This window comes from Carcharhinus amblyrhynchos, chromosome 26 (assembly GCF_965287045.1).
Source record: "Carcharhinus amblyrhynchos chromosome 26, sCarAmb.v2.hapA, whole genome shotgun sequence".
NCBI classification, from domain to species: Eukaryota; Metazoa; Chordata; class Chondrichthyes; order Carcharhiniformes; family Carcharhinidae; genus Carcharhinus; species Carcharhinus amblyrhynchos.
This window is the reverse complement of record NC_137349.1, coordinates 17,618,001-17,639,640: the sequence shown is the minus strand read 5'-3', so window position 1 is coordinate 17,639,640 and position 21,640 is coordinate 17,618,001. Positions and strand designations below refer to the sequence as shown.

General features: G+C 43.6%; 1 protein-coding gene across 3 annotated transcripts; it reads left to right on the top strand.

The window, feature by feature from the left end:
- Positions 1 to 980: 980 nt before the first annotated feature.
- On the top strand, positions 981 to 17,447 carry cimap1d (CIMAP1 family member D). 3 transcript variants are annotated; one of them, XM_080212822.1, is made up of 4 exons: positions 981 to 1,087; positions 10,928 to 11,038; positions 14,008 to 14,121; positions 16,736 to 17,447. In XM_080212822.1, exons 1-4 carry the CDS (start codon positions 1,036 to 1,038, stop codon positions 17,212 to 17,214), a joined length of 756 nt encoding a protein of 251 aa, XP_080068948.1. In that variant the 5' UTR covers positions 981 to 1,035; the 3' UTR covers positions 17,215 to 17,447. The 3 variants fall into 3 exon arrangements, with proteins under 3 accessions (XP_080068948.1, XP_080068950.1, XP_080068947.1); XM_080212821.1 differs by lacking the exon at positions 981 to 1,087 and adding an exon at positions 9,893 to 10,088; XM_080212824.1 differs by lacking the exon at positions 10,928 to 11,038.
- The last annotated feature ends 4,193 nt before the right edge of the window (positions 17,448 to 21,640 follow it).

Below are 21,640 nucleotides of genomic sequence, written 5' to 3'. Positions count from 1 at the left end.
TTAAGAGTCGCCAACTGGATCATTTTTATTAATACAGCTGTAAATGGGTTTGTCATTAAGAAAACCTTTTTAATAAATGTCCAGTGCTCCATCTGTGAACATCCTGATTTAAAATCACAAACCATTATTGGATTACTGAAGGGCGGCACGATGGCACAGTGGTTGGCACTGCTGCCTTCCAGGGACCAGGATTCAATTCCAGCCTTGGGTGATTGCTTGTGTGGAGGTTGTACATCTGTGTGGAGTTTGCACACTCTCCTTATGTCTGCGTGGGTTTCCTCCGGGGGTTCTGGTTTCCTCCCATAGTCCGAAAGATGTGTGGGTTAGGTTGATTGACCTTGTTAAATTGCTCCTTCATGTCAGGAGGTCTAGCAGGGTAAATACACAGTGTTACGGGAATGGGGCCTGGTGGGATTGTTGTCAACGTAGGCTCGATGGGCCAAAAGGAGTCCCTCTGCAATGATTCTATATACTTTAAAAGAATCTATACTGAATTATTCGATAGTTTCATCGTTGTACACCAGATGGTTTTGTAATAAATTCAATTTCTTTGATATCACAGAGCTTATAAAACACACTTCCAAATGACTGCCTACCTCAGAAAACAACATAATCCCAAACCAGCATACGCGATGATAAAAGGCTGATATCAGTATGACTGATGATATCAGCCCTTTATTTTCAGGCCATTTAAACTGAATTCAACTTCTTAAGCTGCTGAGGTGAGAAGTGATCTCACGTTCCCCAGATTAATGGACCAGTAACATAACCACGACACTGCATTGTACATCTGTCAGGTGCACTCCCTTCATTCAATAGAAAAGACAGCACAATCCAGTACACCAGGGCATGTCCGACTCCAGAGTGTGAGTAACCGTATGCCTGGATGAGCTAAGTGCCATTGCTCCCATGGCAACTTCCTGGTTGTTAAAGGCAGCAACATTTGTATCATTGCTCCATCAAGGCAGCATGTCACCAGGATAGCGTTTCAGAACTTCTCAATCCAGCCTCAGCAACTTGCAACACTCCCCCAGGATGGACAGTGACAGTGAGAAAGCATATCCCATTATTGCAGCTCGCGAGAGAGGTAATCTTCTCTGCTGTTAAACATTTCCTTATAGTAATTGTGACAATACATGAGCTACCTTTCTTAATCGCGCAGTGGCTAGCACTGCTGCCTCACAGTGCCAGGGACCTGGCTTCGATTCCCGGCTTGGGTCACTATCTGCCCCTTCTCCCCGTGTCTGTGTGGATTTTCTCCGGATGCTCCGATTTCCTCCCACAGTTTGAAAGGCTCGCTGGTTAGGATGCATCAGCCAAGCTGAACTCTTCTTCAGTGTACCCCAACAGGCATCAGAGTGCAGTGACTGGGGGATTTTCACAGTAACTTCATTGTGGTGTTAATATAAGCCTACTTGTGACCCTAATAAAATAAACTTTAAACTTTAAATCCAGTTTCAATCTAAACGAAGAGGCGCTGAACGACTACAAACGTAATTCAAAGTAAATGTAATTAATTACCTGTACTGCTGTAAAACAGACCGGAGTGTTAAAAGTGGAATGAAATTATAGGTTATAGTCAATGCTCAAGGTTTAATCTCAGAAAGCTCTCTCACCCATCTACATAAAGCTGTGTGAGGGCTGGCAGCCAGAAGATACAAGTTTAAGGTAAAAACTGAAAGGAGCTGGAAAGGTTATTTTACACAGTTAGTTGTTATTGATGTGGAATGCACCGCCTGGAAACATGGGGACGGGGCGGGGGGGTGGTGGGGTTGGGTAGCAGAATCAATGATCATTTCAAACGGGAATTGGAGAAATACTTCAAGAGAAAAACTCTTCAATCTGAAGGGCTACATGCAAAGAGGACTGGGACTTTCAATTTGCCCAAAAGAACGGATCTGAAACTCACTTTTTCTCTTTGGTTCTGCACTTAGAATTGTTTTGGTATGACCACCCTCCTCAGATCTTTCTCAGAACCAGCAAAAACACAATGAGCTGTGCGATTTATCCACATACTAGATTGGATTTTCTGGCCAAAGGTGATACCTCCCCCGCAGCACATTCTCCACCGAGGGATGGGTGAGCCGCATGATATGCTACAGACATCAGTGGGACTGGAAAATCCCACTGACAGCAAATGGCGAGCCTCCTCTGCCACTGGAAAACACAGTGCAGGGTGGGGCTGGAAAATCCCACCCAATATCTATAATATTTAAGTATCGATATGACTCAGTTCTACAATGCAGCCAGGGCGGTTAACACTGCTGCCTCACAGCGCCAGGGTCCCAGGTTCAATTCCTGATTTGGGTCACTGTCTGTGTGGAGTTTGCATGTTCTCCCCATGTCTGCATGGGTTTCCTCCAGGTGCTCCGGTTTCCTCCCAAAGTCCAAAGATGTGTAGGTTAGGAAGATTGGCCATGCTAAATTACCTCTTAGTGTCGGGGACTAGCTAGGGTGGGTACATGGGGATGGCACCTGTGTGGGACTGTGGTCAGTGCAAACTCAGTGGGCTGCATGGCCTCCTGCACTGTAGGATTCTATGATTACGGTGCTTATTCTCAGCTGGGCTTTCACTCATGAAATAATGGTTCGTATTCTGTTTTCTAATTGTCACCCCAAATAACAAAGTGTACATTTAGAGCAGCACTACACCGTAACAATCTATATGTATAGCACAGAGAAAAATTGAAGATTTAGAATTAGGAGTTTGATTTGATTTGCTTTATTATTGTCACATGTATTGATATATAGTGAAAAGTATTGTTTCTTGCACACTATACAGGCAAAGCATATCGTTCATACAGAAGGAAAGGAGAAAGTGCAGAATGTAGTGTTACAGTCAAAGCTAGAGTGTAGAGAAAGATCAACTTAATGCAAGGTATGTCCATCCAAAAGTCTGACAGCAGCAGGGAAGAAGCTGTTCTTGAGTTGGTTGATACATGACCTCAGACTTTTGTATCTTTTTCCTGATGGAAGAAGGTGGAAGAGAGGGTGGTGAATCTCTGGAATTCTCTGCCCGTTGAAGTGGTGGAGGCTGCCTCGCTAAATATTTTTAAGAAGCGGGTTGATGGGTTTTTGATAAGAGAGGGGATTAAGGGTTATGGGGAGAGGGCGGGAAAGTGGAACTGAGCCACGACAGATCAGCCATGATCTTATTGAATGGCGGGGCAGGCTCGAAGGGCCAGATGGCCTACTCCTGCTCCTATTTCTTATGTTCTTATGTTCTTATGTTTATAGGGCCCTTCATTAAGCTGGCTGCTTTGCTGATGTGGATATGCCGGCGTTGGACTGGGGTTAACACAGTAAAAAGTCTGACAACACCAGGTTTAAGTCCAACCGATTTATTTGATAGTACACTCGAGTGTACTGCTTTGCTGAGGCAGCAGGAAATGTAGACAGAGTCAACGGATAGGAGGCTGGTTTGCGTGATGGATTGGGCTACATTCACGAGCTTTTGTAGTACCTTGCAATCTTGAGCAGAGCAGCAGCATTACCAAGCTGTGATACAACCAGAAAGAATACTTTTTATGGTGCAGCTGTAAAAGTTGGTGAGAGTTGCAGCTGATGTGTTAAATTTCCTTAGTCTTCTGAGAAAGTAGAGGCATTGGTTGGCTTTCTTGGCTATAGTGTCGGTATGGGGGGACCAGAACCGATTGTTGGTGATCTGGACACCTAAAACTTTGAAGCTCTCAACCCTTTCTACTTCGACCCATTGATGTAGACAGAGGCACGTTCTCCTTTATGCTTCCTGAAGTCAATGACAATCTCCTTTGTTTTGTTGACATTGAGGTAGAGATTATTGTTGACGCACCAGTTCATGAAATTCCCTATCTCATTCTTGTGCTCTGTCTCTTCATTGTTTGAGATCTGACCCACTACGGTGGTGTTGTCAGCAAGCTTGAAAATCAAGTTGGAAGGGAATTTGGCCACACAGATGTATTAGGAGTGTTGTAGGGAGCTGAGAACAGCCTTGTGGGGCCCAGTGTTGAGGATGATCGTGGAGGAGGTGTTGCTGCCAATCCTTACTGATTGTGGTCTGTGAGTTAGGAAGTTCAGAATCCAGTCACAGAGAGAGGTGCCAAGGCCCAGGCCATGGAGTTTGGAGATGAGTTTTGTGGGAATAATGATGTTGAAGGCTGAGTGTTGTATTACTGAAGTTTGGACTAATATCCATTTGATCAATATGTTAGAAAGCATACCTATATGGAAGATAGTTATATTTCATTGATAGAGGCACAGGGCCTGATTTTACCATTGGGTTGCGCCCGATTTTGGGCACGAAAACATGGTAAAGTTGGAAGTGAGGTGATTAGCACGATTCATGTCTCTGCGTGAGTGTTCTTTTTACCAAGGCCCGAAAATGGCTGCGATCAGAACCATGCCTGAAATGCATTTGCATGCATTTAAATTGAATTAATGGGCTGTCTGCCCAACTTTATCAGCAGCTCTCTCTTTGCCATTGCGTTTGCCTGTCCAGATTCAGCGCGAAACAGACATACTTGGCAAAGGCCTGCTTTGGGCACTCCAGCTTCTGAAGAGGTGAGTTCAAAGCTTCCAACGGCTCTCTAACTCAGATCCAAAAGGGCGGGGAGGGGCTAGATCATTCTCCAGTGAGGGGGTGGGGGGGGGGGGCAGGTTGGGGGGGGGGGGTGGGGGGGAGGTGGGTTGTGGGGGGAGGCCCAATCATTCTCCGATGGGAAGTATGGGGGGAGGAGGGAGGCCACTTTATCCGCTTTTTGGGCCCCAGGAGTGATGTGACTGGGATGCCTTTTTTCAGAATTTTTTTCACTGCGCACGTGCAGTTGAAGTCTCCAATCAGACCTGCAGCATTTCGGGCGCAATAAGCCCCACCCACAGCACCATTCAGACTCACAATTTTTTTTCAGGCGAAGTGAGTATTGGAGCAGTTTTCCAAGTTGGATCTGAATTGTGCCCAGATTCAGCACTTAGAATCAAAATGGTAAGATCAGGCCCATAGAGCCATAGCAACAAGGAGCCTTAAACAAAGTCCTATTCTTCTTGTTCAATGTTCACTCAGGGTTGTGGTGCCATTTCTATTTGCGTGTAAGTAATTATTGATGCACCCAGCTCAATTTGCTCATAACTGTAAAGATCTTTTCAAGCCATGAATGAACACCTATTATACGGTTGGCATGGTTGGCACATGGTTAGCACTGCTGCCTCACGACGCCAGGGATCCAAGTTCAATTCCCGGCTTGGGTCACTGTCTGTGTGGTATTTGCACATTCTCCCCATGTCTACGTGGGTTTCCTCCGCGTGCTCTGGTTTCCTCCCACACTCTGAAAGACATGTGGGTTAGGTGCATTGACCTGAACAGGTGACTTGAATGTGGTGACGAGGGGAATTTCACAGTAACTTCATTGCAGTGTTAACATAAGCCTTACGTGTGACTAATAAATAAACTTTACTATACGATGTCGATTCTGAAATTTTAAGTGGGAAGAAAGGTTTAACGGGATCACATTTGCTCAAAGTATTCTTCCGTTTTATATTAAAAATGGCATTAACCTTTTCATTGACATCAAATTGCTCACCAGTACCCAATGTATCAGAACCTCTGCCCCTGCAAAGTCACTGAAGGAACAGCATTCTGGAATGGTTCCAAAAATGTAAAACTATTTGAAAATAGGTTACTAACTGAGTCAACCTGTGTCAATTCTGGTTTGGGAACATTCAACTTGGAGTCAGACGGTTACCTAGTTTAACTTTCACTCCAAGACTTGAGCACATGTGCACAGAATCATAGAATTCCTCTAGTGAGAAGGGGGCCATTCAGCCCATCAAGTTGTGCCAACTCTCTGGCAGAATGAGAGTGAGAAATCCATACCAATCTTTGTTTAAAAACACCCAATCTATAAAATGAAGGAAATGATTCGTATGAAAGGAGATTTTCAGAGCTCATGTGAGGCTGAAAATTAAACCCTTCTTATTTTGACTTTTTTTTATCATTACCACTTCCTGATCCCCTGGAGATATTTGGCCAATTCTCTGGCCAGAACATCTTTTTCAAATTATTCTCAATTGCATTAATTGCTCTCCCCATTTGGCCTGGTAAAGTGGTATTGGGTCCTCTCCTCAGTTCCCTGCATTTTTGGTAGTGAATTGTAGAATCCCAACACAGCAGTAGGAGGCCATTCAGCCCATCTAGCCTGCACCAACTCTCCAACAGAGTACCTTATCCAGGCACTCTCTCCTGCCCTATCCCTGTAGCCCTACATATTTACCATGGCTAATTATTTTAAACCACTCATCTTAAGACGGTAAGGGAAATTTTCCATGGTCAATCTACTTACATTGCACACCTTTGGACTGTGGGAGGAAACTAGAGCACCCAGAGGAAACCCACACAGACACGGGGAGAATGTGCAAATTCCACAAACACAGAAATTGAACCTGGCTCCCTGATACTGTGAGGTTGTGCTCCCATGATGTTGCTAAGTAGGAATTTTATGACCCTTCTTTCAGGAACAGTCCAAGTCAGCAGAGTTTTTGACTTGAAGAGGATCTTGCTTTAGCCCTAATATTTACTTCGATCCTGAATTCCAAAGAGGATTTCTGATCGGAAAACTCAATTGGAGGTGTTTCTGAGCACGCTACAGCAAGTGAGCCTCTTTTTAAACAGGATCCCCCAGCCTGATTGATATGAATCGGCTCCATGTCAGGCAGCCCAGGAACATGTAAATCATCTTACTGGCAGAGTGATTGCAAGAACCACTGTGTACAGAATGGGATGATTACAGGGGGTCAGGAGTAGGTCGAAGGCAGAGATGGAGTTTGGGCTGGGCAGAGGTGATCATTTGGGGGTGAGGCTGTCAGTGATATCATGGGCATGGGTGCCAGGGTGGGGGAGGGTGTTAGTTGCTGTCGTGAGTTGGCAGATGGAATTGCCATTGAGCAGTCCAGTTGTGAAGGAGGGTCAATCACTGGGTGGTCTGATTGCAAGGAAGAGAAGCAGGATAGCCTGATGGACCTGGAAGAAAACTCTAGACTGGACTGAATAATGCTATAAAACTCGCTATTAGTGACAAGAAGATGCATTCGATCTCTAAAGCAAGCTTCTATGCCTGTCACAGAATTAGAATCGAGATAGTTACTATAATAGACCTCCACAGATTGAGAAGCATTTGTGTAGATGTTCCCCGGATTTACAGAAGAAATGATCTAACCAGAAGAACTGGGCTGAGTGCATTCCTTTGTACAAAGTGCTGACTAGCCCAATATCTGTCTCTCTGAAACCTGTCCAAAAATACACAACAAGGCTGTCAGCGTACACTCTGTAAATGTGATAGCAAGAACACATATAATCATTGTTACATCTTTGTATGACTGTTAAGATAGTTAATGTTTGAACTTCTTTTGTGTGAAACTTTTAAATTTCAAACTGTATTATGCCTATGTCAATAGTTAACTGCTTTACAGTTTTCTTGTTTTCACAGACAATCTATTTGTAATATTTGGTCTCTTGGTGGGGAGAAAACTCATTCTACCAGAGGCACAAGGGACTGCCTATTGAGTGTCCATGCAGAATCCAGATTAGATATTTAGTAGCGATGTACCCCATGCAGACAAACCATGATTTGGCTTGAAGCCAAGCTCAGGCGTTGAAACCAGTCAGAGCGAATAATTAAAGCAACTACAAGCATCCAACAAATAAACTCTTCAATTTCAAATGCATGTTGGCAATTGGTTCATTCCTGCATTTATTGAAGGAACAAGAAGTGAAAATTGTTTGATAGGCCATGAGCCGAAAGGTCACAAGCACATCCACTGAAAAATACTTGGGCTCAGTGAGCAGGGGAGTTTGTAGTGACCATTTTTTCAATCGCTGTCACCGCTGCTGATGGCAGCCTCCATTTTGCTATTCCCATTGATGAAACAAGTGAAAATAAGCTGAATAAATAGGTATCTTTCTACAATATTCTTAGATTAAGAAAGACTTTATTTATTTCTGCATGGGGAGAGTCACAGGCTGGGCCACCATTTATTGCCCACCCCTGAGGACATTTAAAAATTAACCACATTGCTGTAGGCCAGACCAGGCAAGGATGGCAGATTTCCTTCCCTAAAGGAGGTTAGCGAACCAGATGGGTTTTTAACAATAATCAACAATGGTTTCATGGTCAGACTTTTAATTCTAGATTGTTACTGAATTTAAATTTCACTATTTGCTGTGGTGAGAGTTGAACCCAAGTCCTCAGAGCATTACCCTGGGTCTCTGGATTACTAATGTAGCAACAATACCACTACGCCACCACCTCTCCTACTATAGTGCCTTTCACAACCATCAGATGCCTCAAATTGCTTTACGATCAATGAAGTAAAGGTAAAGAGATGATGTTACTATAGTTTCAGATGATCATAGGCTGCTCACCTCTGAGAAGTGACTGACAGCGATTTAACTTGAGGATCACCGCGGCTCAGGCGAGGAGTAAAGTTGAGAATCATGATGAATAACCTCAGCGGGTACAGAATTTCAATGCTGCATCACTAAGCAGCTGTCCAGCCAACTGAGGTAAACTGACCCCAGTCAATGATGAACTGTGTAATCACGCTGTAATGTGGAAAATGTGGCAGCAATTTTTGTGGACTGAAAACTCCAACAAACAGCAACGTGATAACGATCAGATAATCTGCTCTTATGATGTTGACTGAGGGATAAATACTGGCCAGGACACTAGGGATAACTCTCCTTCTCCTATACAAAATAGTGCCATGGGAGCTTTAACATCCAGAAAAATAAGACCAGCTGTTTCATCCAAATGACAACACCTTCGACAGAAGGGAAGGCGGTGACGCGGTGGTATTGTCACTGGACTAGTAATCCAGGAACCCAGGGTAATGCTCCGGAGTAAAAGCAAATTACTGTGGATGCTGGAATCTGAAACAAAAACGTCAACAGGTCTGACAGCATCTGTGGGGAGAGAATAGAGCGAATGCTTCAAGTCTGAATAACTGTTATCAGAACCCTGGGCATTAGGGTTCAAATCCCACAATAGCAGATGGTGAAATTTGCATTCGATGATATTTGAAATTGAAGAAACCCATTGTCGATTATCGTTAAAACCCATCTCTTTCACTGATGCCCTTTAGGGAAGGAAATCTGCCATTATTACCTGGTCTGGCCTACATTTGACTCCAGATCTGCAGCAATGTGGTTGACTTTTAAATGCCTTCAGGGAAGGGCAAGAAATGTTGGCCCAGCCAGCATATCCCATGAATAAATAAAGACAAAGCACTCCCTTGATGCGCCCAGCATGGATTTTTGTGCTCAGGCCTTGGACTAAAACTGGAACCCTGAACCCACAGGCAAAAGCGCTACCAATTGAGCCACAGTTGACATTAATGTTGTGAAATCTTCCAGCCATATAGGACTAACCACCTTATGGAGTGACATAAAGATGCTTACACTCAAGGGAAGAGTGAACATGCTGTGCCTGCTAATCAGCCAAATTAAACCCAGTGTTTCACTGGATAAAAGCAAATTACTGCAGATGCTGGAATCTGAAACCAAAAGATAAAATGCTGGAAAATCTCAGCAGGTCTGGCAGCATCTGTAAGGAGAGAAAAAAAGGTTGACGTTTCAAGTCGAGGGTCATCTAGATCGAAATGTCAGCTCTTTCTCTCCTTACAGATGCTGCCAGACCTGCTGAGATTTTTCCAGCACTTTCTCTTTTGGTCCCAGTGTTTCACCCTGTACTCCAAGGAAAGATGTGAAACCATCAACCAACATTTGGTTTGAAGAGCACATTTTGTCCACAAAAGTCTTTTTAATTACTTTATAATAAATATTTGCATCAGAATGCTTGTCTCTTTGATTTTAGCACCAGTACCCCATTCTGTATTTGTATTTATCCCCATTAGCTCGCTGAGGCTCTGCTGTATTTATATGTGTGCAGGAAGTGCTGTAATAAATCTAGGCGGGAAACAGACCGTGAAAAAGCAACTACGGAAGAGATCACACACCACTAATAAAGTTCCATTTGTTTTTTTAACCCTGAGTCTGTCCTGTGTATCACATCTCCAATACGCAAGCCAGCCCTGCCAGCCCAACAACCCTGAAAGGAAAGGTATTATTTCCTTATTCTTTTATGGGATGTGGATATCATTAGCAAGGTCAGCTTTTATTGGCCATTCTAATTGCCCTTAAGCTGACAGGCTGGCTAGGTCATTTCAGAGGGCAGATAAAAGTGAAGCACATTGTGTGGATCTGAAGTCACATTTAGGCCAGACCAAGTAAAGATTGCCCTCCCTAAAGGACTTTAGTAACCAGATGGAGCTTTATGATAATGGATTATAATTACCATTGCCAAGATGAGTTCTCCATTCCAGATTTATTTTCTATTGAATTGAATTTAAATTCCCCCAGTACAGTGGTGGGATTTGAACGCATGACCCTAGCACCTGAATTTATTTCTGGGTAGCACAGTAGTTAGCACTGCTGCTTCACAGCTCCAGGGACCTGGGTTCAATTCCTGGCTTGGGTCAATGTCTGTGTGGAGTTTGCACATTCTCCTTGTTTCTGTGTGCGTTTCCTCCGGGTGCTCCGGTTTCCTCCCACAGTCCAAAGATGTGCGGGTTAGGTTGATTGGCCAGGCTAAAATTGCCCCTTAGTGCCCTGAGATGCATAGGTTAGAGGAGTTAGTGGGTAAATATGTAGGGATATGGGGGTAGGGCCTGGGTAGATTGTGGTTGGTGTAGACTCGATGGGCCCAATGGCCTCTCCCTACACTGTAGGGTTTCTATGAAGCACACATTAGCTCATGAGAGTGCACTACCCCACCATCTCACCTGCTTTGAAGTGGTGACTAGAAGATTCTTTCTTTCATGCATTTAATCTGCCAGTTTAGAAAAGTATCTTTCCTGTGCTCCTTATTAAAGATCTACTCATTCTCTGATTTTTATATAGGACCAGGGCCAGGAAGATATGGATTACCCCCAGCAATTGGGTTTGTGGGTCATGATTACACCAAACACACAAGTCCAGCCTACACCTTTGGGAAAAAACACAGCAGTGTGTGTAAGTAAACAAAATTCAAACAACTTCATCATTGTGTGACCAATCAAAGAACTTTGAGCATGTTCAATGAATGATATAATATTAGAAGTGGTCATTCGGTCATTGTTTTGACTTTAAAAAATCTTTCTGTTAATTATTGTTTGTGTATAAATTATCAGAGATTAAAATCATCAAATCCCTGCACTGCAGAAGGAGGCCATTTGGCCCATTGAGCCCACATTGACAACAATCGCACCCAGGCCTATTCTCCATAACCTATTTACCCTGCTAACCCCTGACACGAACGGTCAATTCAGCAAGGCCACTCAGCCTAACCCATGTATCTTTCGACTATGGGAGGAAACTGGAGGAATCCCACACAAACACAAGAAGAATGTGCAAATTCCACACAGACAGTGACCCGAGGCCGGAATGGAACCCGGGTCCCTGGCACTGTGAGGCAGCAATGCTAACTACTGTGCCATCGTACTGCAGCCTCTAAGAAAGTGAAAAGGGGGTCAGAGAGAAATCAATGGTTGAGGTGAGGAGGGGCTGGGGGAGGCAGGGGAGAACTGATCACTTGGGAGTTTGTCAGTGATATCATGGGGGTGGGTGGGTCCCTTTATTGGGGTAGTTGGTGACCGTGAGAGTCATGGGAGTACTGGTGATTATGTTGTGAGCGGGGGCGGGGGAGCTGCTTTCAATCATTGAGCATTTGTGAAGGGGGTAATAACTCTGGGTGATCTGATTGTGGGGGTTGGGGGGAGTGGAGAAGCAGGATAGCTTGAGGGTCCTGAGAAAGGTTTATAAAATCATGTGGGATAAGGTGACTATCCAGGGTGTTTTCCCTATGGAAGGGAAGTCCAGAACTAGAGGGCTTAAGTGAGAGGGGAAAGATTTAAAAGGGAGCTGAGGGGCAACTTTTCACACAGAGGGTGGTGGGTATATGGAATGAGGTGCCAGAGGAGGTAGTAGAGGTGGTAGAGGCAGGTACAATTACAACATTTAAAGGACATTTGGACAAATACATGGATAGGAAAGGTTCAGACAGATATGAGTCAAACGCAGGCAAATGGGACTAGTTTGGTTTCGGAAACCTGGTCGGGATGGATGAGTCGGGCTGAAAGGCCTGTTTCCGTGCTATACATCTCTACGTGATTAATGCAATACTCGCTGTAGTAACAGGAAGGTGCATTCATTCTCTATAGCTTCAATGTCTGCCAAACCATCAGAGTAGTACCTGACAAGAGAATGCAATGTATGGCCCTTGTCCAGAACTGGGAAAATATCTATCAGTCTAGAAAGACAGACACAGGGCAGTGTTTCTGCTATCCTATCAGGACTACTTTCTGGAGTGATTCCAGTTGTATGACTTCATCTACCCAAAGCCCAGTTCCATTATCCTGGCAGGATGTGCAACTATATCTAATGATAGGTTAACTATTGAGTTTGGCACTCAACACGAACTGGCTAACATCTCATTTTTTTCAGAAAATAACATGAGAAGCTGCTTGGAAATATTTGGGCGTGGACAAGGTTGAAACTTTCCATTCTAGCAGTTTGAGAATAAATCACATAAAATTCAATGTTATTTTCACGGTGTTTAAATAATACTTTGTCAACTTACCATTGAAAGTTTCAAAGAATATATTCCGGAAGTCCATTCAAAACTCTGACAACAGCAGGGAAAAAGCTGTTCGTAAGTCAGTTGGTACAGGACCTCAGACTTTTCTATCTTTTTCCCAAAGGAAGAAGGTGGAAGAGAGAATGTCCGAGGTCCATGGGGTCCTTAATTATGCTGGCTGCTTTGCTGAGGCAGTGAGAAGTGTAGACAGTCAATGGATGGGAGGCTGGTTTGAGTGATGGATTGGGCTACATTCACAACCTTTTGTAGTTCTTTGCAGTTTTGGGCAGAGCAGGAGCCATACCAAGCTGTGACACAACCAGAAAGAATGCTTTCTATGGTGCACCCTGTCCTTGGTAAAACAAATCCATGTGACACAGTGAATGAATGTGTGTCTGCTTCGTGTAGGCCTCTAATTACCCTGTCCGATATTTTAAAAACAGTAGTTGTCGATGTTCCACATGAAAATTCATAGGTTGATTTTTGTAAAAGTTTACTGTTTCTTTTGTGGAGTTTTCACAGAATCCCTAGTGTAGAAGGAGGCTATTTGGCCCATCGAGTCCACACTGGCTCTCCAGAAAAGCATCTTATCCTGCCCCCACGACCCCATGCATTTACCCTGCTAATCCCCCTAAACCTACACATCTTGAGACAGTAAGGGGCAATTTATGATGGCCAATCCATCTAACCTGCACATCTTTGAATTGTGGGAGGAAACTAGAGCACCCAGAGGAAACCCTCACAAGCATAGGGCAAACATTGTTGGGGAGGCAGTGGTGTAGTGGTATTATCACAGGACTAGTAATCGAGGGACCCAGGTTCAAATCCCACCAAAGTAGATGGTGAAATTTAAATTCAATAAAAATCTGGAATTACAGGTTTAATGATGACTTTGAAACCATTGTCATAAAAGTTTATCTGGTTCACTAATGAAGGAAATCTGTGGTCCTTACCTAGTCTGCCCTACATAAGGCTCCAGACCCACTGTTTGACTCTTAAAATCCCTCTGAAGTGGAGGGCAGTTAGGGATGGGCAATAAATGCTGGCCCAGCCACTGATGCCCACATGTGGTAAATACATTTTAAAAAACATGCAAACTCCACACAGACAGTCACCCAAGACTGGATTTGAAACTGGGTCCTTGGTGCAAAAGGCAGCAGTGCTAACTACTGCGCTGTCCACTAGTTTTGTAGTTTTCTTGTGTCTGCCAGTGTGAATATTCTCTCAAACTACAAACAAAGTTCTACCAGCAGTGACAAATGGAGAAAGTGTAAAGGGAGATGGAAGTATGATTTATTCACATTCAATATCTATAAGCTGATGTTAAAAAAAAACCTTGAAGTAATTTTAGTCTTTCTCTTGTCAGTGTACGAAGTCAACTGCAGTCCAGGACCTCAGTATTATGTTGATCCAAAGATCACAAGATTTGGCAGGAATGGAACGCCAGCATACTCCATACTGGGCAGAGTGAAAACCTCCCGTGAGAAAACCTATCATTCAATAAAGTATAAACCAATTGAGCAGTTTGAGTTCTAAAACCTTGGAACACCAGCTAAGTTAAAGAGAAACAAAAAAAACGAGTACAAAATGTTAGAAAAAGAATATTGGTAATACAGTGGAGTTCTGTTCTTGGATGTTGCTGCATTTGTTTGGTAGAAGTTATTAATTGTGGAGCTAGGAGGAGCATTAATGCTTCCCCGACAAAAATCACACAAGAGCCTATTTGTGAAAATATCTCCAGTGGCCGGTAACTTTGACTGTCTGTTAGCTCCGTGGCTAGTATCCATGGGTGGCCATGTATGGTGTTCTGCTCAATGGTATCTCAAAATAGCACCTCCCTGATTTAAATGGGCTGATGAGGCTTCTGCCCATTTCTGATGCATGCCAGTGGAACCACTTAAGAACCCCTCCCCCAGAGTGGTGGAAGCTGGTAGAAACAACATAATGGGCAGGATTTTCCAGCTGTCTTCACCCCAAAACCAGAAAATCTTGTCTGAGATCAACGGACCTTTGCATGGTCCGTTCCATATCCGCTACAACTCCCATGGTGGGTGGGACAGGAAAATTGTAGGATGTCCCTACTATTTAGATTGTGCTGTAATTTCATTTCCACCCAAGGAGAGGTAGATAATCTGCCCCAGTGTTTCCTCTGATGGGGTTCGTGGTAAATGTACTCCGTCTGGTTTGGTATAAGCTACATAGCCCAAGGAGGCCCTGAAATTTGATCCCTAACCTGTTCCTTTGTCTCTGCCAGGTTAGTTTTGCTGGCTAATTTTCAGCGGGGGTTCTCCTGATCTCCAGCAGGAAAATTGATGGAAATGGCTTGTAAATAGCTTTGTAATGTTCTTCAGTGTTTCTGCTGAAAGTGGAGAATTAGGAAACTCCAATGGAAATTCTATGCATCTCTCGTCAGGGGCATCCGTTTGCTGATAAAATGGGCAAAGCACCTCTGATCTAAGCTGGTGAAGAATACACTTAGGATCTTGTTTCTGATACTCCAAAGGAGTATCCATAGAATTAAATCAAGAATCTTTACAATGCACAAAAAGGCCACTCAGCCCATTGAGTCTGCACTGAACTGCATTCTTATCTTATGCAGACCCTATCCCCTTAACCCCACTAATTCCCCTGACCTACACACATTTTGGGACATTAAGGGGCAATTTAGCATGGCCAATCTACCTAACTGCACATCTTTGTACTGTGGGAGGAAACCCAAGCAGACACGGGGAGAATATGCAAACTCCACACAGCCACCCAAGGCCAGAATTGAACCCGGGTCCCTAGTGCTGTGAGGCAGCAGCGCTAACCACTGTACCACTCCAGGATTCTCAGGCTGATTAGAGGTTTTAATCATAGAATCCATACAGCGCAGAAGGAAACCATTCGACCCATTGAGCCCAAATCGGCCACAATCCCACCCAGGCCTTATCCCCATAACCCCATGCATTAACCCTAGCTGGTCCCCCTGACACTAAGGAATAATTTAGCATGGCCAATCAACCTAACCCACTGTGGACTGTGGGAGGAACCTGGAGTAAGGAAACTCACGCAGGCATGGGGACACTGTGCAGACTCCACACAGACAGTGACCCAAACTGGAGGTCAAACCCCGGTCTCTGGCGCTGTGAAGCAGCAGTGCTAACCACTGTGCCACCTTGCCATCCTGGGTGAAAAGCCATGGCATGAAGGCTGCCAACATCGGGAGATTTTTTTAGGCTCCAACAACCCATAGAATAGGCAAAATCTATCCACACTTAAACTGGACTCAAAAATCACCAAACGATAATTCAGGTTGGAACTCCTGTCTCCACATCCCACACCTGTCTGGAATTGTGTTCAATATCCTAAACCTTCTGACTTACAGGCGGGAAGGTCAGCACTGCCCCAAAGTCTGTGGGTGAGAATAGGAATGGTCTTTGCTCCTGCAAAGCCGCATGCCAAATCTTTGATCAAGGTATCATAGCAGTGAGAGCACATGTGGACCATTCTCCTAATGCAAGTCGAGGTAGGAAGTTTGAAAAAAGAGAGAAAAAATTTCTACACACAGTGGATGGTTCAGATCTGCCTTGAGTGTAATAGAGGCTGGATCAATTGAGGCATTCAAGAAGGTATTTTATTGAGGGGTGGCACAGTGGCACAATGGTTAGCTCTGCTACCTCACAGTGCCAGGGACTCGGATTCGATTCCGGCCTCAGGTCACTGTCTGTGTGGAATTTGAACATTCTTCCTGTGTTTGCATGGGTTTCCTCCGGGTGCTCTGGTTTTCTCCCACAGTCCAAAGATGTTTGAGTTAAGTTGATCGGCTATGCTAAATTGCCCCTGAGTGTCAGGGGGATTAGCAGGGTAAATACGTGGAGATACGGGAAAAGGGCCTGGGTAGGATTGTAGTCGGTGCAGACTCGATGTGCTAAATGGGATTCCTGTATCCTGTAGGGATTCTATGTTGATTCTATGATTACATGAATTGAAACAACGTGCAAGGGGTACGGGATAAAAAGAAATGCAAGAACAATGTTTCAAACTAAAATAGATTATTTGCTTAATCTATTACCTTGTTACCTGTTTAACATTGTGTTTTTTGAATAATTTAGATGTTTCACGGATACCAGGAACACCTGGGCCAGGTGCGTATAATCCAGAGAGTGCACCTCACCTCAAAGAACACAGATCACCAGCTTATTCTATGGGATCCCGAACTAGATATCGCAAGTTGGATACCGTTCCTGCTCCTAACAGCTATACTCTTCCATCCCTTATAGGGCCAAGGGTTCCCACCAAGCCTTCCAGTGCTAGTTTCTCAGTCACTGGGAGGATAAAGAGAGAAGATCTGTCCAAAACCCCAGGGCCTGGCCGGTACAATCGCACTGACCCCAATGTTTACCTGCGAAAACTCCCAGCTTATTCAATGCTGGGTCGATACGATTTACCCACCTATTATACTCAGAAGCCAGGACCCGGCGCACATAGCCCTGAAAAAGTGACCATCAATAAGCCAAGTGTCCCAGCATTCTCTATGGGAATGAAGCATTCAGAGTTTGTCACTCCTCTTATCATTGATATGACAGATTGAGATCAATCTTGTTATTTAAGGCCAAGAGTTTTGGTCAAAAGCAGCTTAATTCTGTCTTGAAATCTTTGTGACCCTTAAACTATGAATTCTGCAACTTACAAAGCCAATATCTAACTTTTATACTATTTTCATACATTTTTATTACTTCCTTTTTTATCCTTCACAGGGACCCAGGTTCAATTCTAGTCCTGGGTCACTACCTGTGCAGAGTCTGCAGGAAGGGCGTGCTGGTCAGGTACATTGAGGGAGAATTCAGCATGGCCAATGTACCTGAACAGGCACCAAAGTGTGGCAACTAGGGAATTTTTACAGTAACTTCATTGCAGTGTTAATGTAAATGTTACTTGTGACACTAAAACATAAACTTCTTAAAAAATGTACATTGTTAATTCTGAGTATATACATTGAATAGAAATCATTGTTTAAATAGTATAATGATTAGGGCAACAATTAGTCTACTACTAAAATACAACACGCTGTGCAATTACTAGGTATTGGTTGGAAATTACTTTGAACCAGAAATTCAATTATAGAACATCGAACATAGAACATAGAACATTACAGCGCAGAACAGGCCCTTCGGCCCACGATGTTGCGCCGACCAATTAAAAAAGCAATGACCCTCTAACCTAAACCAATCCCTTTCCATCCATAAACCTATCCACGGATCTCTTAAACGCCCCCAAACTAGGCGCATCTACAACTGCAGCAGGCAGGGCATTCCAATCCCTCACCACCCTCTGGGTAAAGAACCTACCTCTGACATCCGTTCTATATCTACCACCCCTTAATTTAAAGCTATGTCCCCTCGTGCTAGCTTTCTCCATCCGAGGAAAAAGGCTATCACTGTCCACCCTATCTAAACCTCTAATCATCTTATATGTTTCAACAAGGTCCCTTCTTAGCCGCCTTCTTTCTAACAAAAACAACCCCAAATCCCTCAGTCTCTCCTCATAGGACCTTCCCTCCATACCAGGCAACATCCTGGTAAACCTCCTCAGCACCCTCTCCAATGCCTCCACATCCTTCCTATAATGTGGGGACCAGAACTGCACACAATACTCCAAGTGCGGATGCACCAGAGTTTTGTACAGTTGCAACATGACGTTGCGGCTCCTAAATTCAATCCCCCTACCAATAAACGCCAAGACACCGTATGCCTTCCTAACTACCTTATCTACTTGATTCCCAACTTTCAGGGATCTATGTACACATACACCTAGATCCCTCTGTTCATCAACACTATTCAGAGTCCTACCGTTAGCCCTATACGCTACACATCTGTTATTCCTGCCAAAGTGAATTACCTCACACTTTTCCGCATTAAACTCCATCTGCCACCTCTCGGCCCAGCTCTGCAACTTGTCCAAGTCTCTCTGTAAACTATGACACCCCTCCTCACTATCTACCACTCCTCCGACTTTGGTGTCATCAGCAAATTTACTGATCCACCCAACTATACCCTCATCCAGATCATTTATAAAAATTACAAACAGCAGTGGCCCCAAAACAGATCCCTGAGGCACACCACTTGTAACCGAACTCCATGACGAATACTTACCATCAATCACCACCCTCTGTTTCCTATCTGCTAGCCAATTCCTGATCCAATTAACTAAATCACCCCCAATCCCATACATCTGCATTTTCTGCAGAAGCCTTCCATGGTGAACCTTATCAAATGCCTTACTAAATTATGTAACACCAAAGATGGTCATTGTTTTGAAGTTAAAGTTACCCCTTTCTCTACCAGGAAATGTTTAATGCTTGAGGCTTAAGAGACAACTGTTTTGTTTATTCTTGCTTCATAAACATTTGTAATTCCACAGAGTAAAGCTTCTTGAGGATTTCTTTTCCTTTCATAAAATCACTCTGATCTTACTACCTGTTACTTTTTACCTTCCCAATATTGCATTCTGCACATGGTAAATCACATTAAATCACAGCCCTGTCAACAGCAGTGACCATTTAGTATCTCCCCAGTATTCAGTTTTCCCAATGGTCCATTTTCCATGAAGTACAGAAGGATCATCGAGAAAGAGAAGTAGGAAAAATAGGCCATTGTTCACAGGGAACTGTTATGTCGCAGAATGAGGCCATTTGGCCCATCAGGTCTGCACCAGCATCATGACTTACTGCCAATCCCCTGCCTTTTCCCTGTACCCCTGCACATTATTTGTATTCAGGTAATCATTTAATGCTCTCTTGAATGTCTCAATTGAACCTGCCTCCACCACACTTCCAGGCAGTGAATTACAGATCTGAACCACTCATTGTGTGAAAAAAAATCTCGCATCACATTTGCGTATTTTGCAAATCATTTTAAATTTGTGCCCTCTCATTCTGGACCCTTTTACAAGCTACTCGACCTACTCTGTCCAGCCCCCTCCTGATTTTGAACATCTCCATCAAACCTCATCTTAGCCACCTTCTCTCCAAGGAAAACAGTCCCAACCTCTCCAAGCTATCCTCATAACTGAAGTTTCTCATTCCTGGAACCAATCTTGTAAACCTCTAATGCATTCCCATCCTTCCTACACTGTGGCACCTAAAAATATACACAATATTCCAGCCGGAACTGGCTAATTCAATAAGTCAGGTATTAAGGTAGAGATCTCTGGAATCTCGGGCCTTTCACGGCAGGGGAATCCCCTGGTCCCACTGCCATAAATGCAGATCCAAATTCTCCATCCTCGCTTGCAGCAGCGGCAGGGTGTGAACAGCTGAAGAATTCCAGCCCTTCATAAGAGAGTGGACTAGCAAAAGTTCAAGATTAATCATAGACCATTTCTTAGAATCTGAGCCATCAGCACCAAATCATGTGGTGCATTTGTTCCATAAATCATCGGGAGAACTTCTACTGATTTAGTGCAAATTCAAAAGGTACAGTCTAATATCAATCTCAGTCACTATCTATTATGGAAAACTGATTCATAGGATCATAGAATGGTAACTGATTCCATACAGGTTTATGAGATTGACATTAATGAATCGTATAAATTGTTTTTTAGATTTTTTTGCTATCTGGTTCTGCTCCTTCTTCATTTGTTCCTGTGCTTGTTGATAGAGATTTCACATTGCTCTACAGAAACAGCAACACTGAGCTCACTGCTTACCATTCTAAACCTTGCAGCCCATTTCTAAATCCTACAACCAATTACCTACTTAGCTTATAGTCTCTATTCCACAATTGAACCAATCTATTCAGAATTTGGAGCGAGAATTAAATTAAGTAGATGGTTACAGGGCTGGCTTTTATTTATAGCAGGATATTAAGTCTCTATTGAAAAACCTTCTTACAGTGTGTCATACCTGATATCCTGAAATTGAATGGTGAAGTAGACTCGATAGGCCGAATGGCTTACTCTGCTCCTACATTTTATGGTCTTATGGTCTATGGATTGTTGGGTACCAATAATGAGTCAAGTTATCAGTTACTTAAGATAGTGATTCCAATAAACCTCAAGCAATAATGAGTCCTTTACGAATTTTAATTCAGTGTCATTTTATTTGAAAGTCTGGTGTTATGTGCCAATGGCAGCGATTTTTGAGGTCTTCCTCAGGAGCTAAAAACCCTCTGAGGTAGCCAAGGTGGAGGTTTGAGCTGAAACACACGTAGGGGTGGGGGGGAGCAGGCGGGGGGTGTCTGTTTTGGTCTGCAGGGGAAACAGGGGGAGGAGAGGAGCCCAGGGAAATTCTGCTGGCCAGAGGATGAGGTAGAATCCATCTCCTGCTGCAGTTGCAGCCTTCTGCCATTTTTCTCCATTTAAATAATACTCTGTTATCCCTTCCAAAATGAACAACATCACATTTTCCTCATTATGTTTCATTTGCCAGTTTTTGCCCACTCACTTGACCTATCAATATCTCTTGGTAAACTATTTGCAACCCTCTTGTAACTTGCCTTTCCACCTATTTGCAAACAAGACTTTAGCTTCCTTCTTCCAAGTCATTAATATACATTGTAAACATTTGCAGTCCCAGCACTGTTCCCTGTGGAACCCCACTGGTTACAGGTCACCAACCTGAAAAAGAGCCCCTTATCCCCACTCACTGTTTCCTGCCATTAAACCAATTCTCTATCCATGCCAATATACTACTTCCAACCCCATGGGCTCTTATCTTATGATAGCCTTTTCTGAGGTACCTTATCGAATGCCTTCTGAAAGTCCAAATGCCACATATCTACTGGTTCCCCTCTATTCACTCTGGTTCAGACTTCCTTGAAAACTCTAATAAGATAGTCAGAAACCATTTCTCTTTTTGATTTTGATTTGATTTGATTTGATTTATTATCATTACATGTATTAGCATACAATGAAAATTATTGTTTCTTGCACGCCATAGAGACAAAGCATACTGTTCATAGAGAAGGAAACGAGAGAGTGCAGAATATGGGGTTACAGTCATAGCTAGGGTGTAGCGA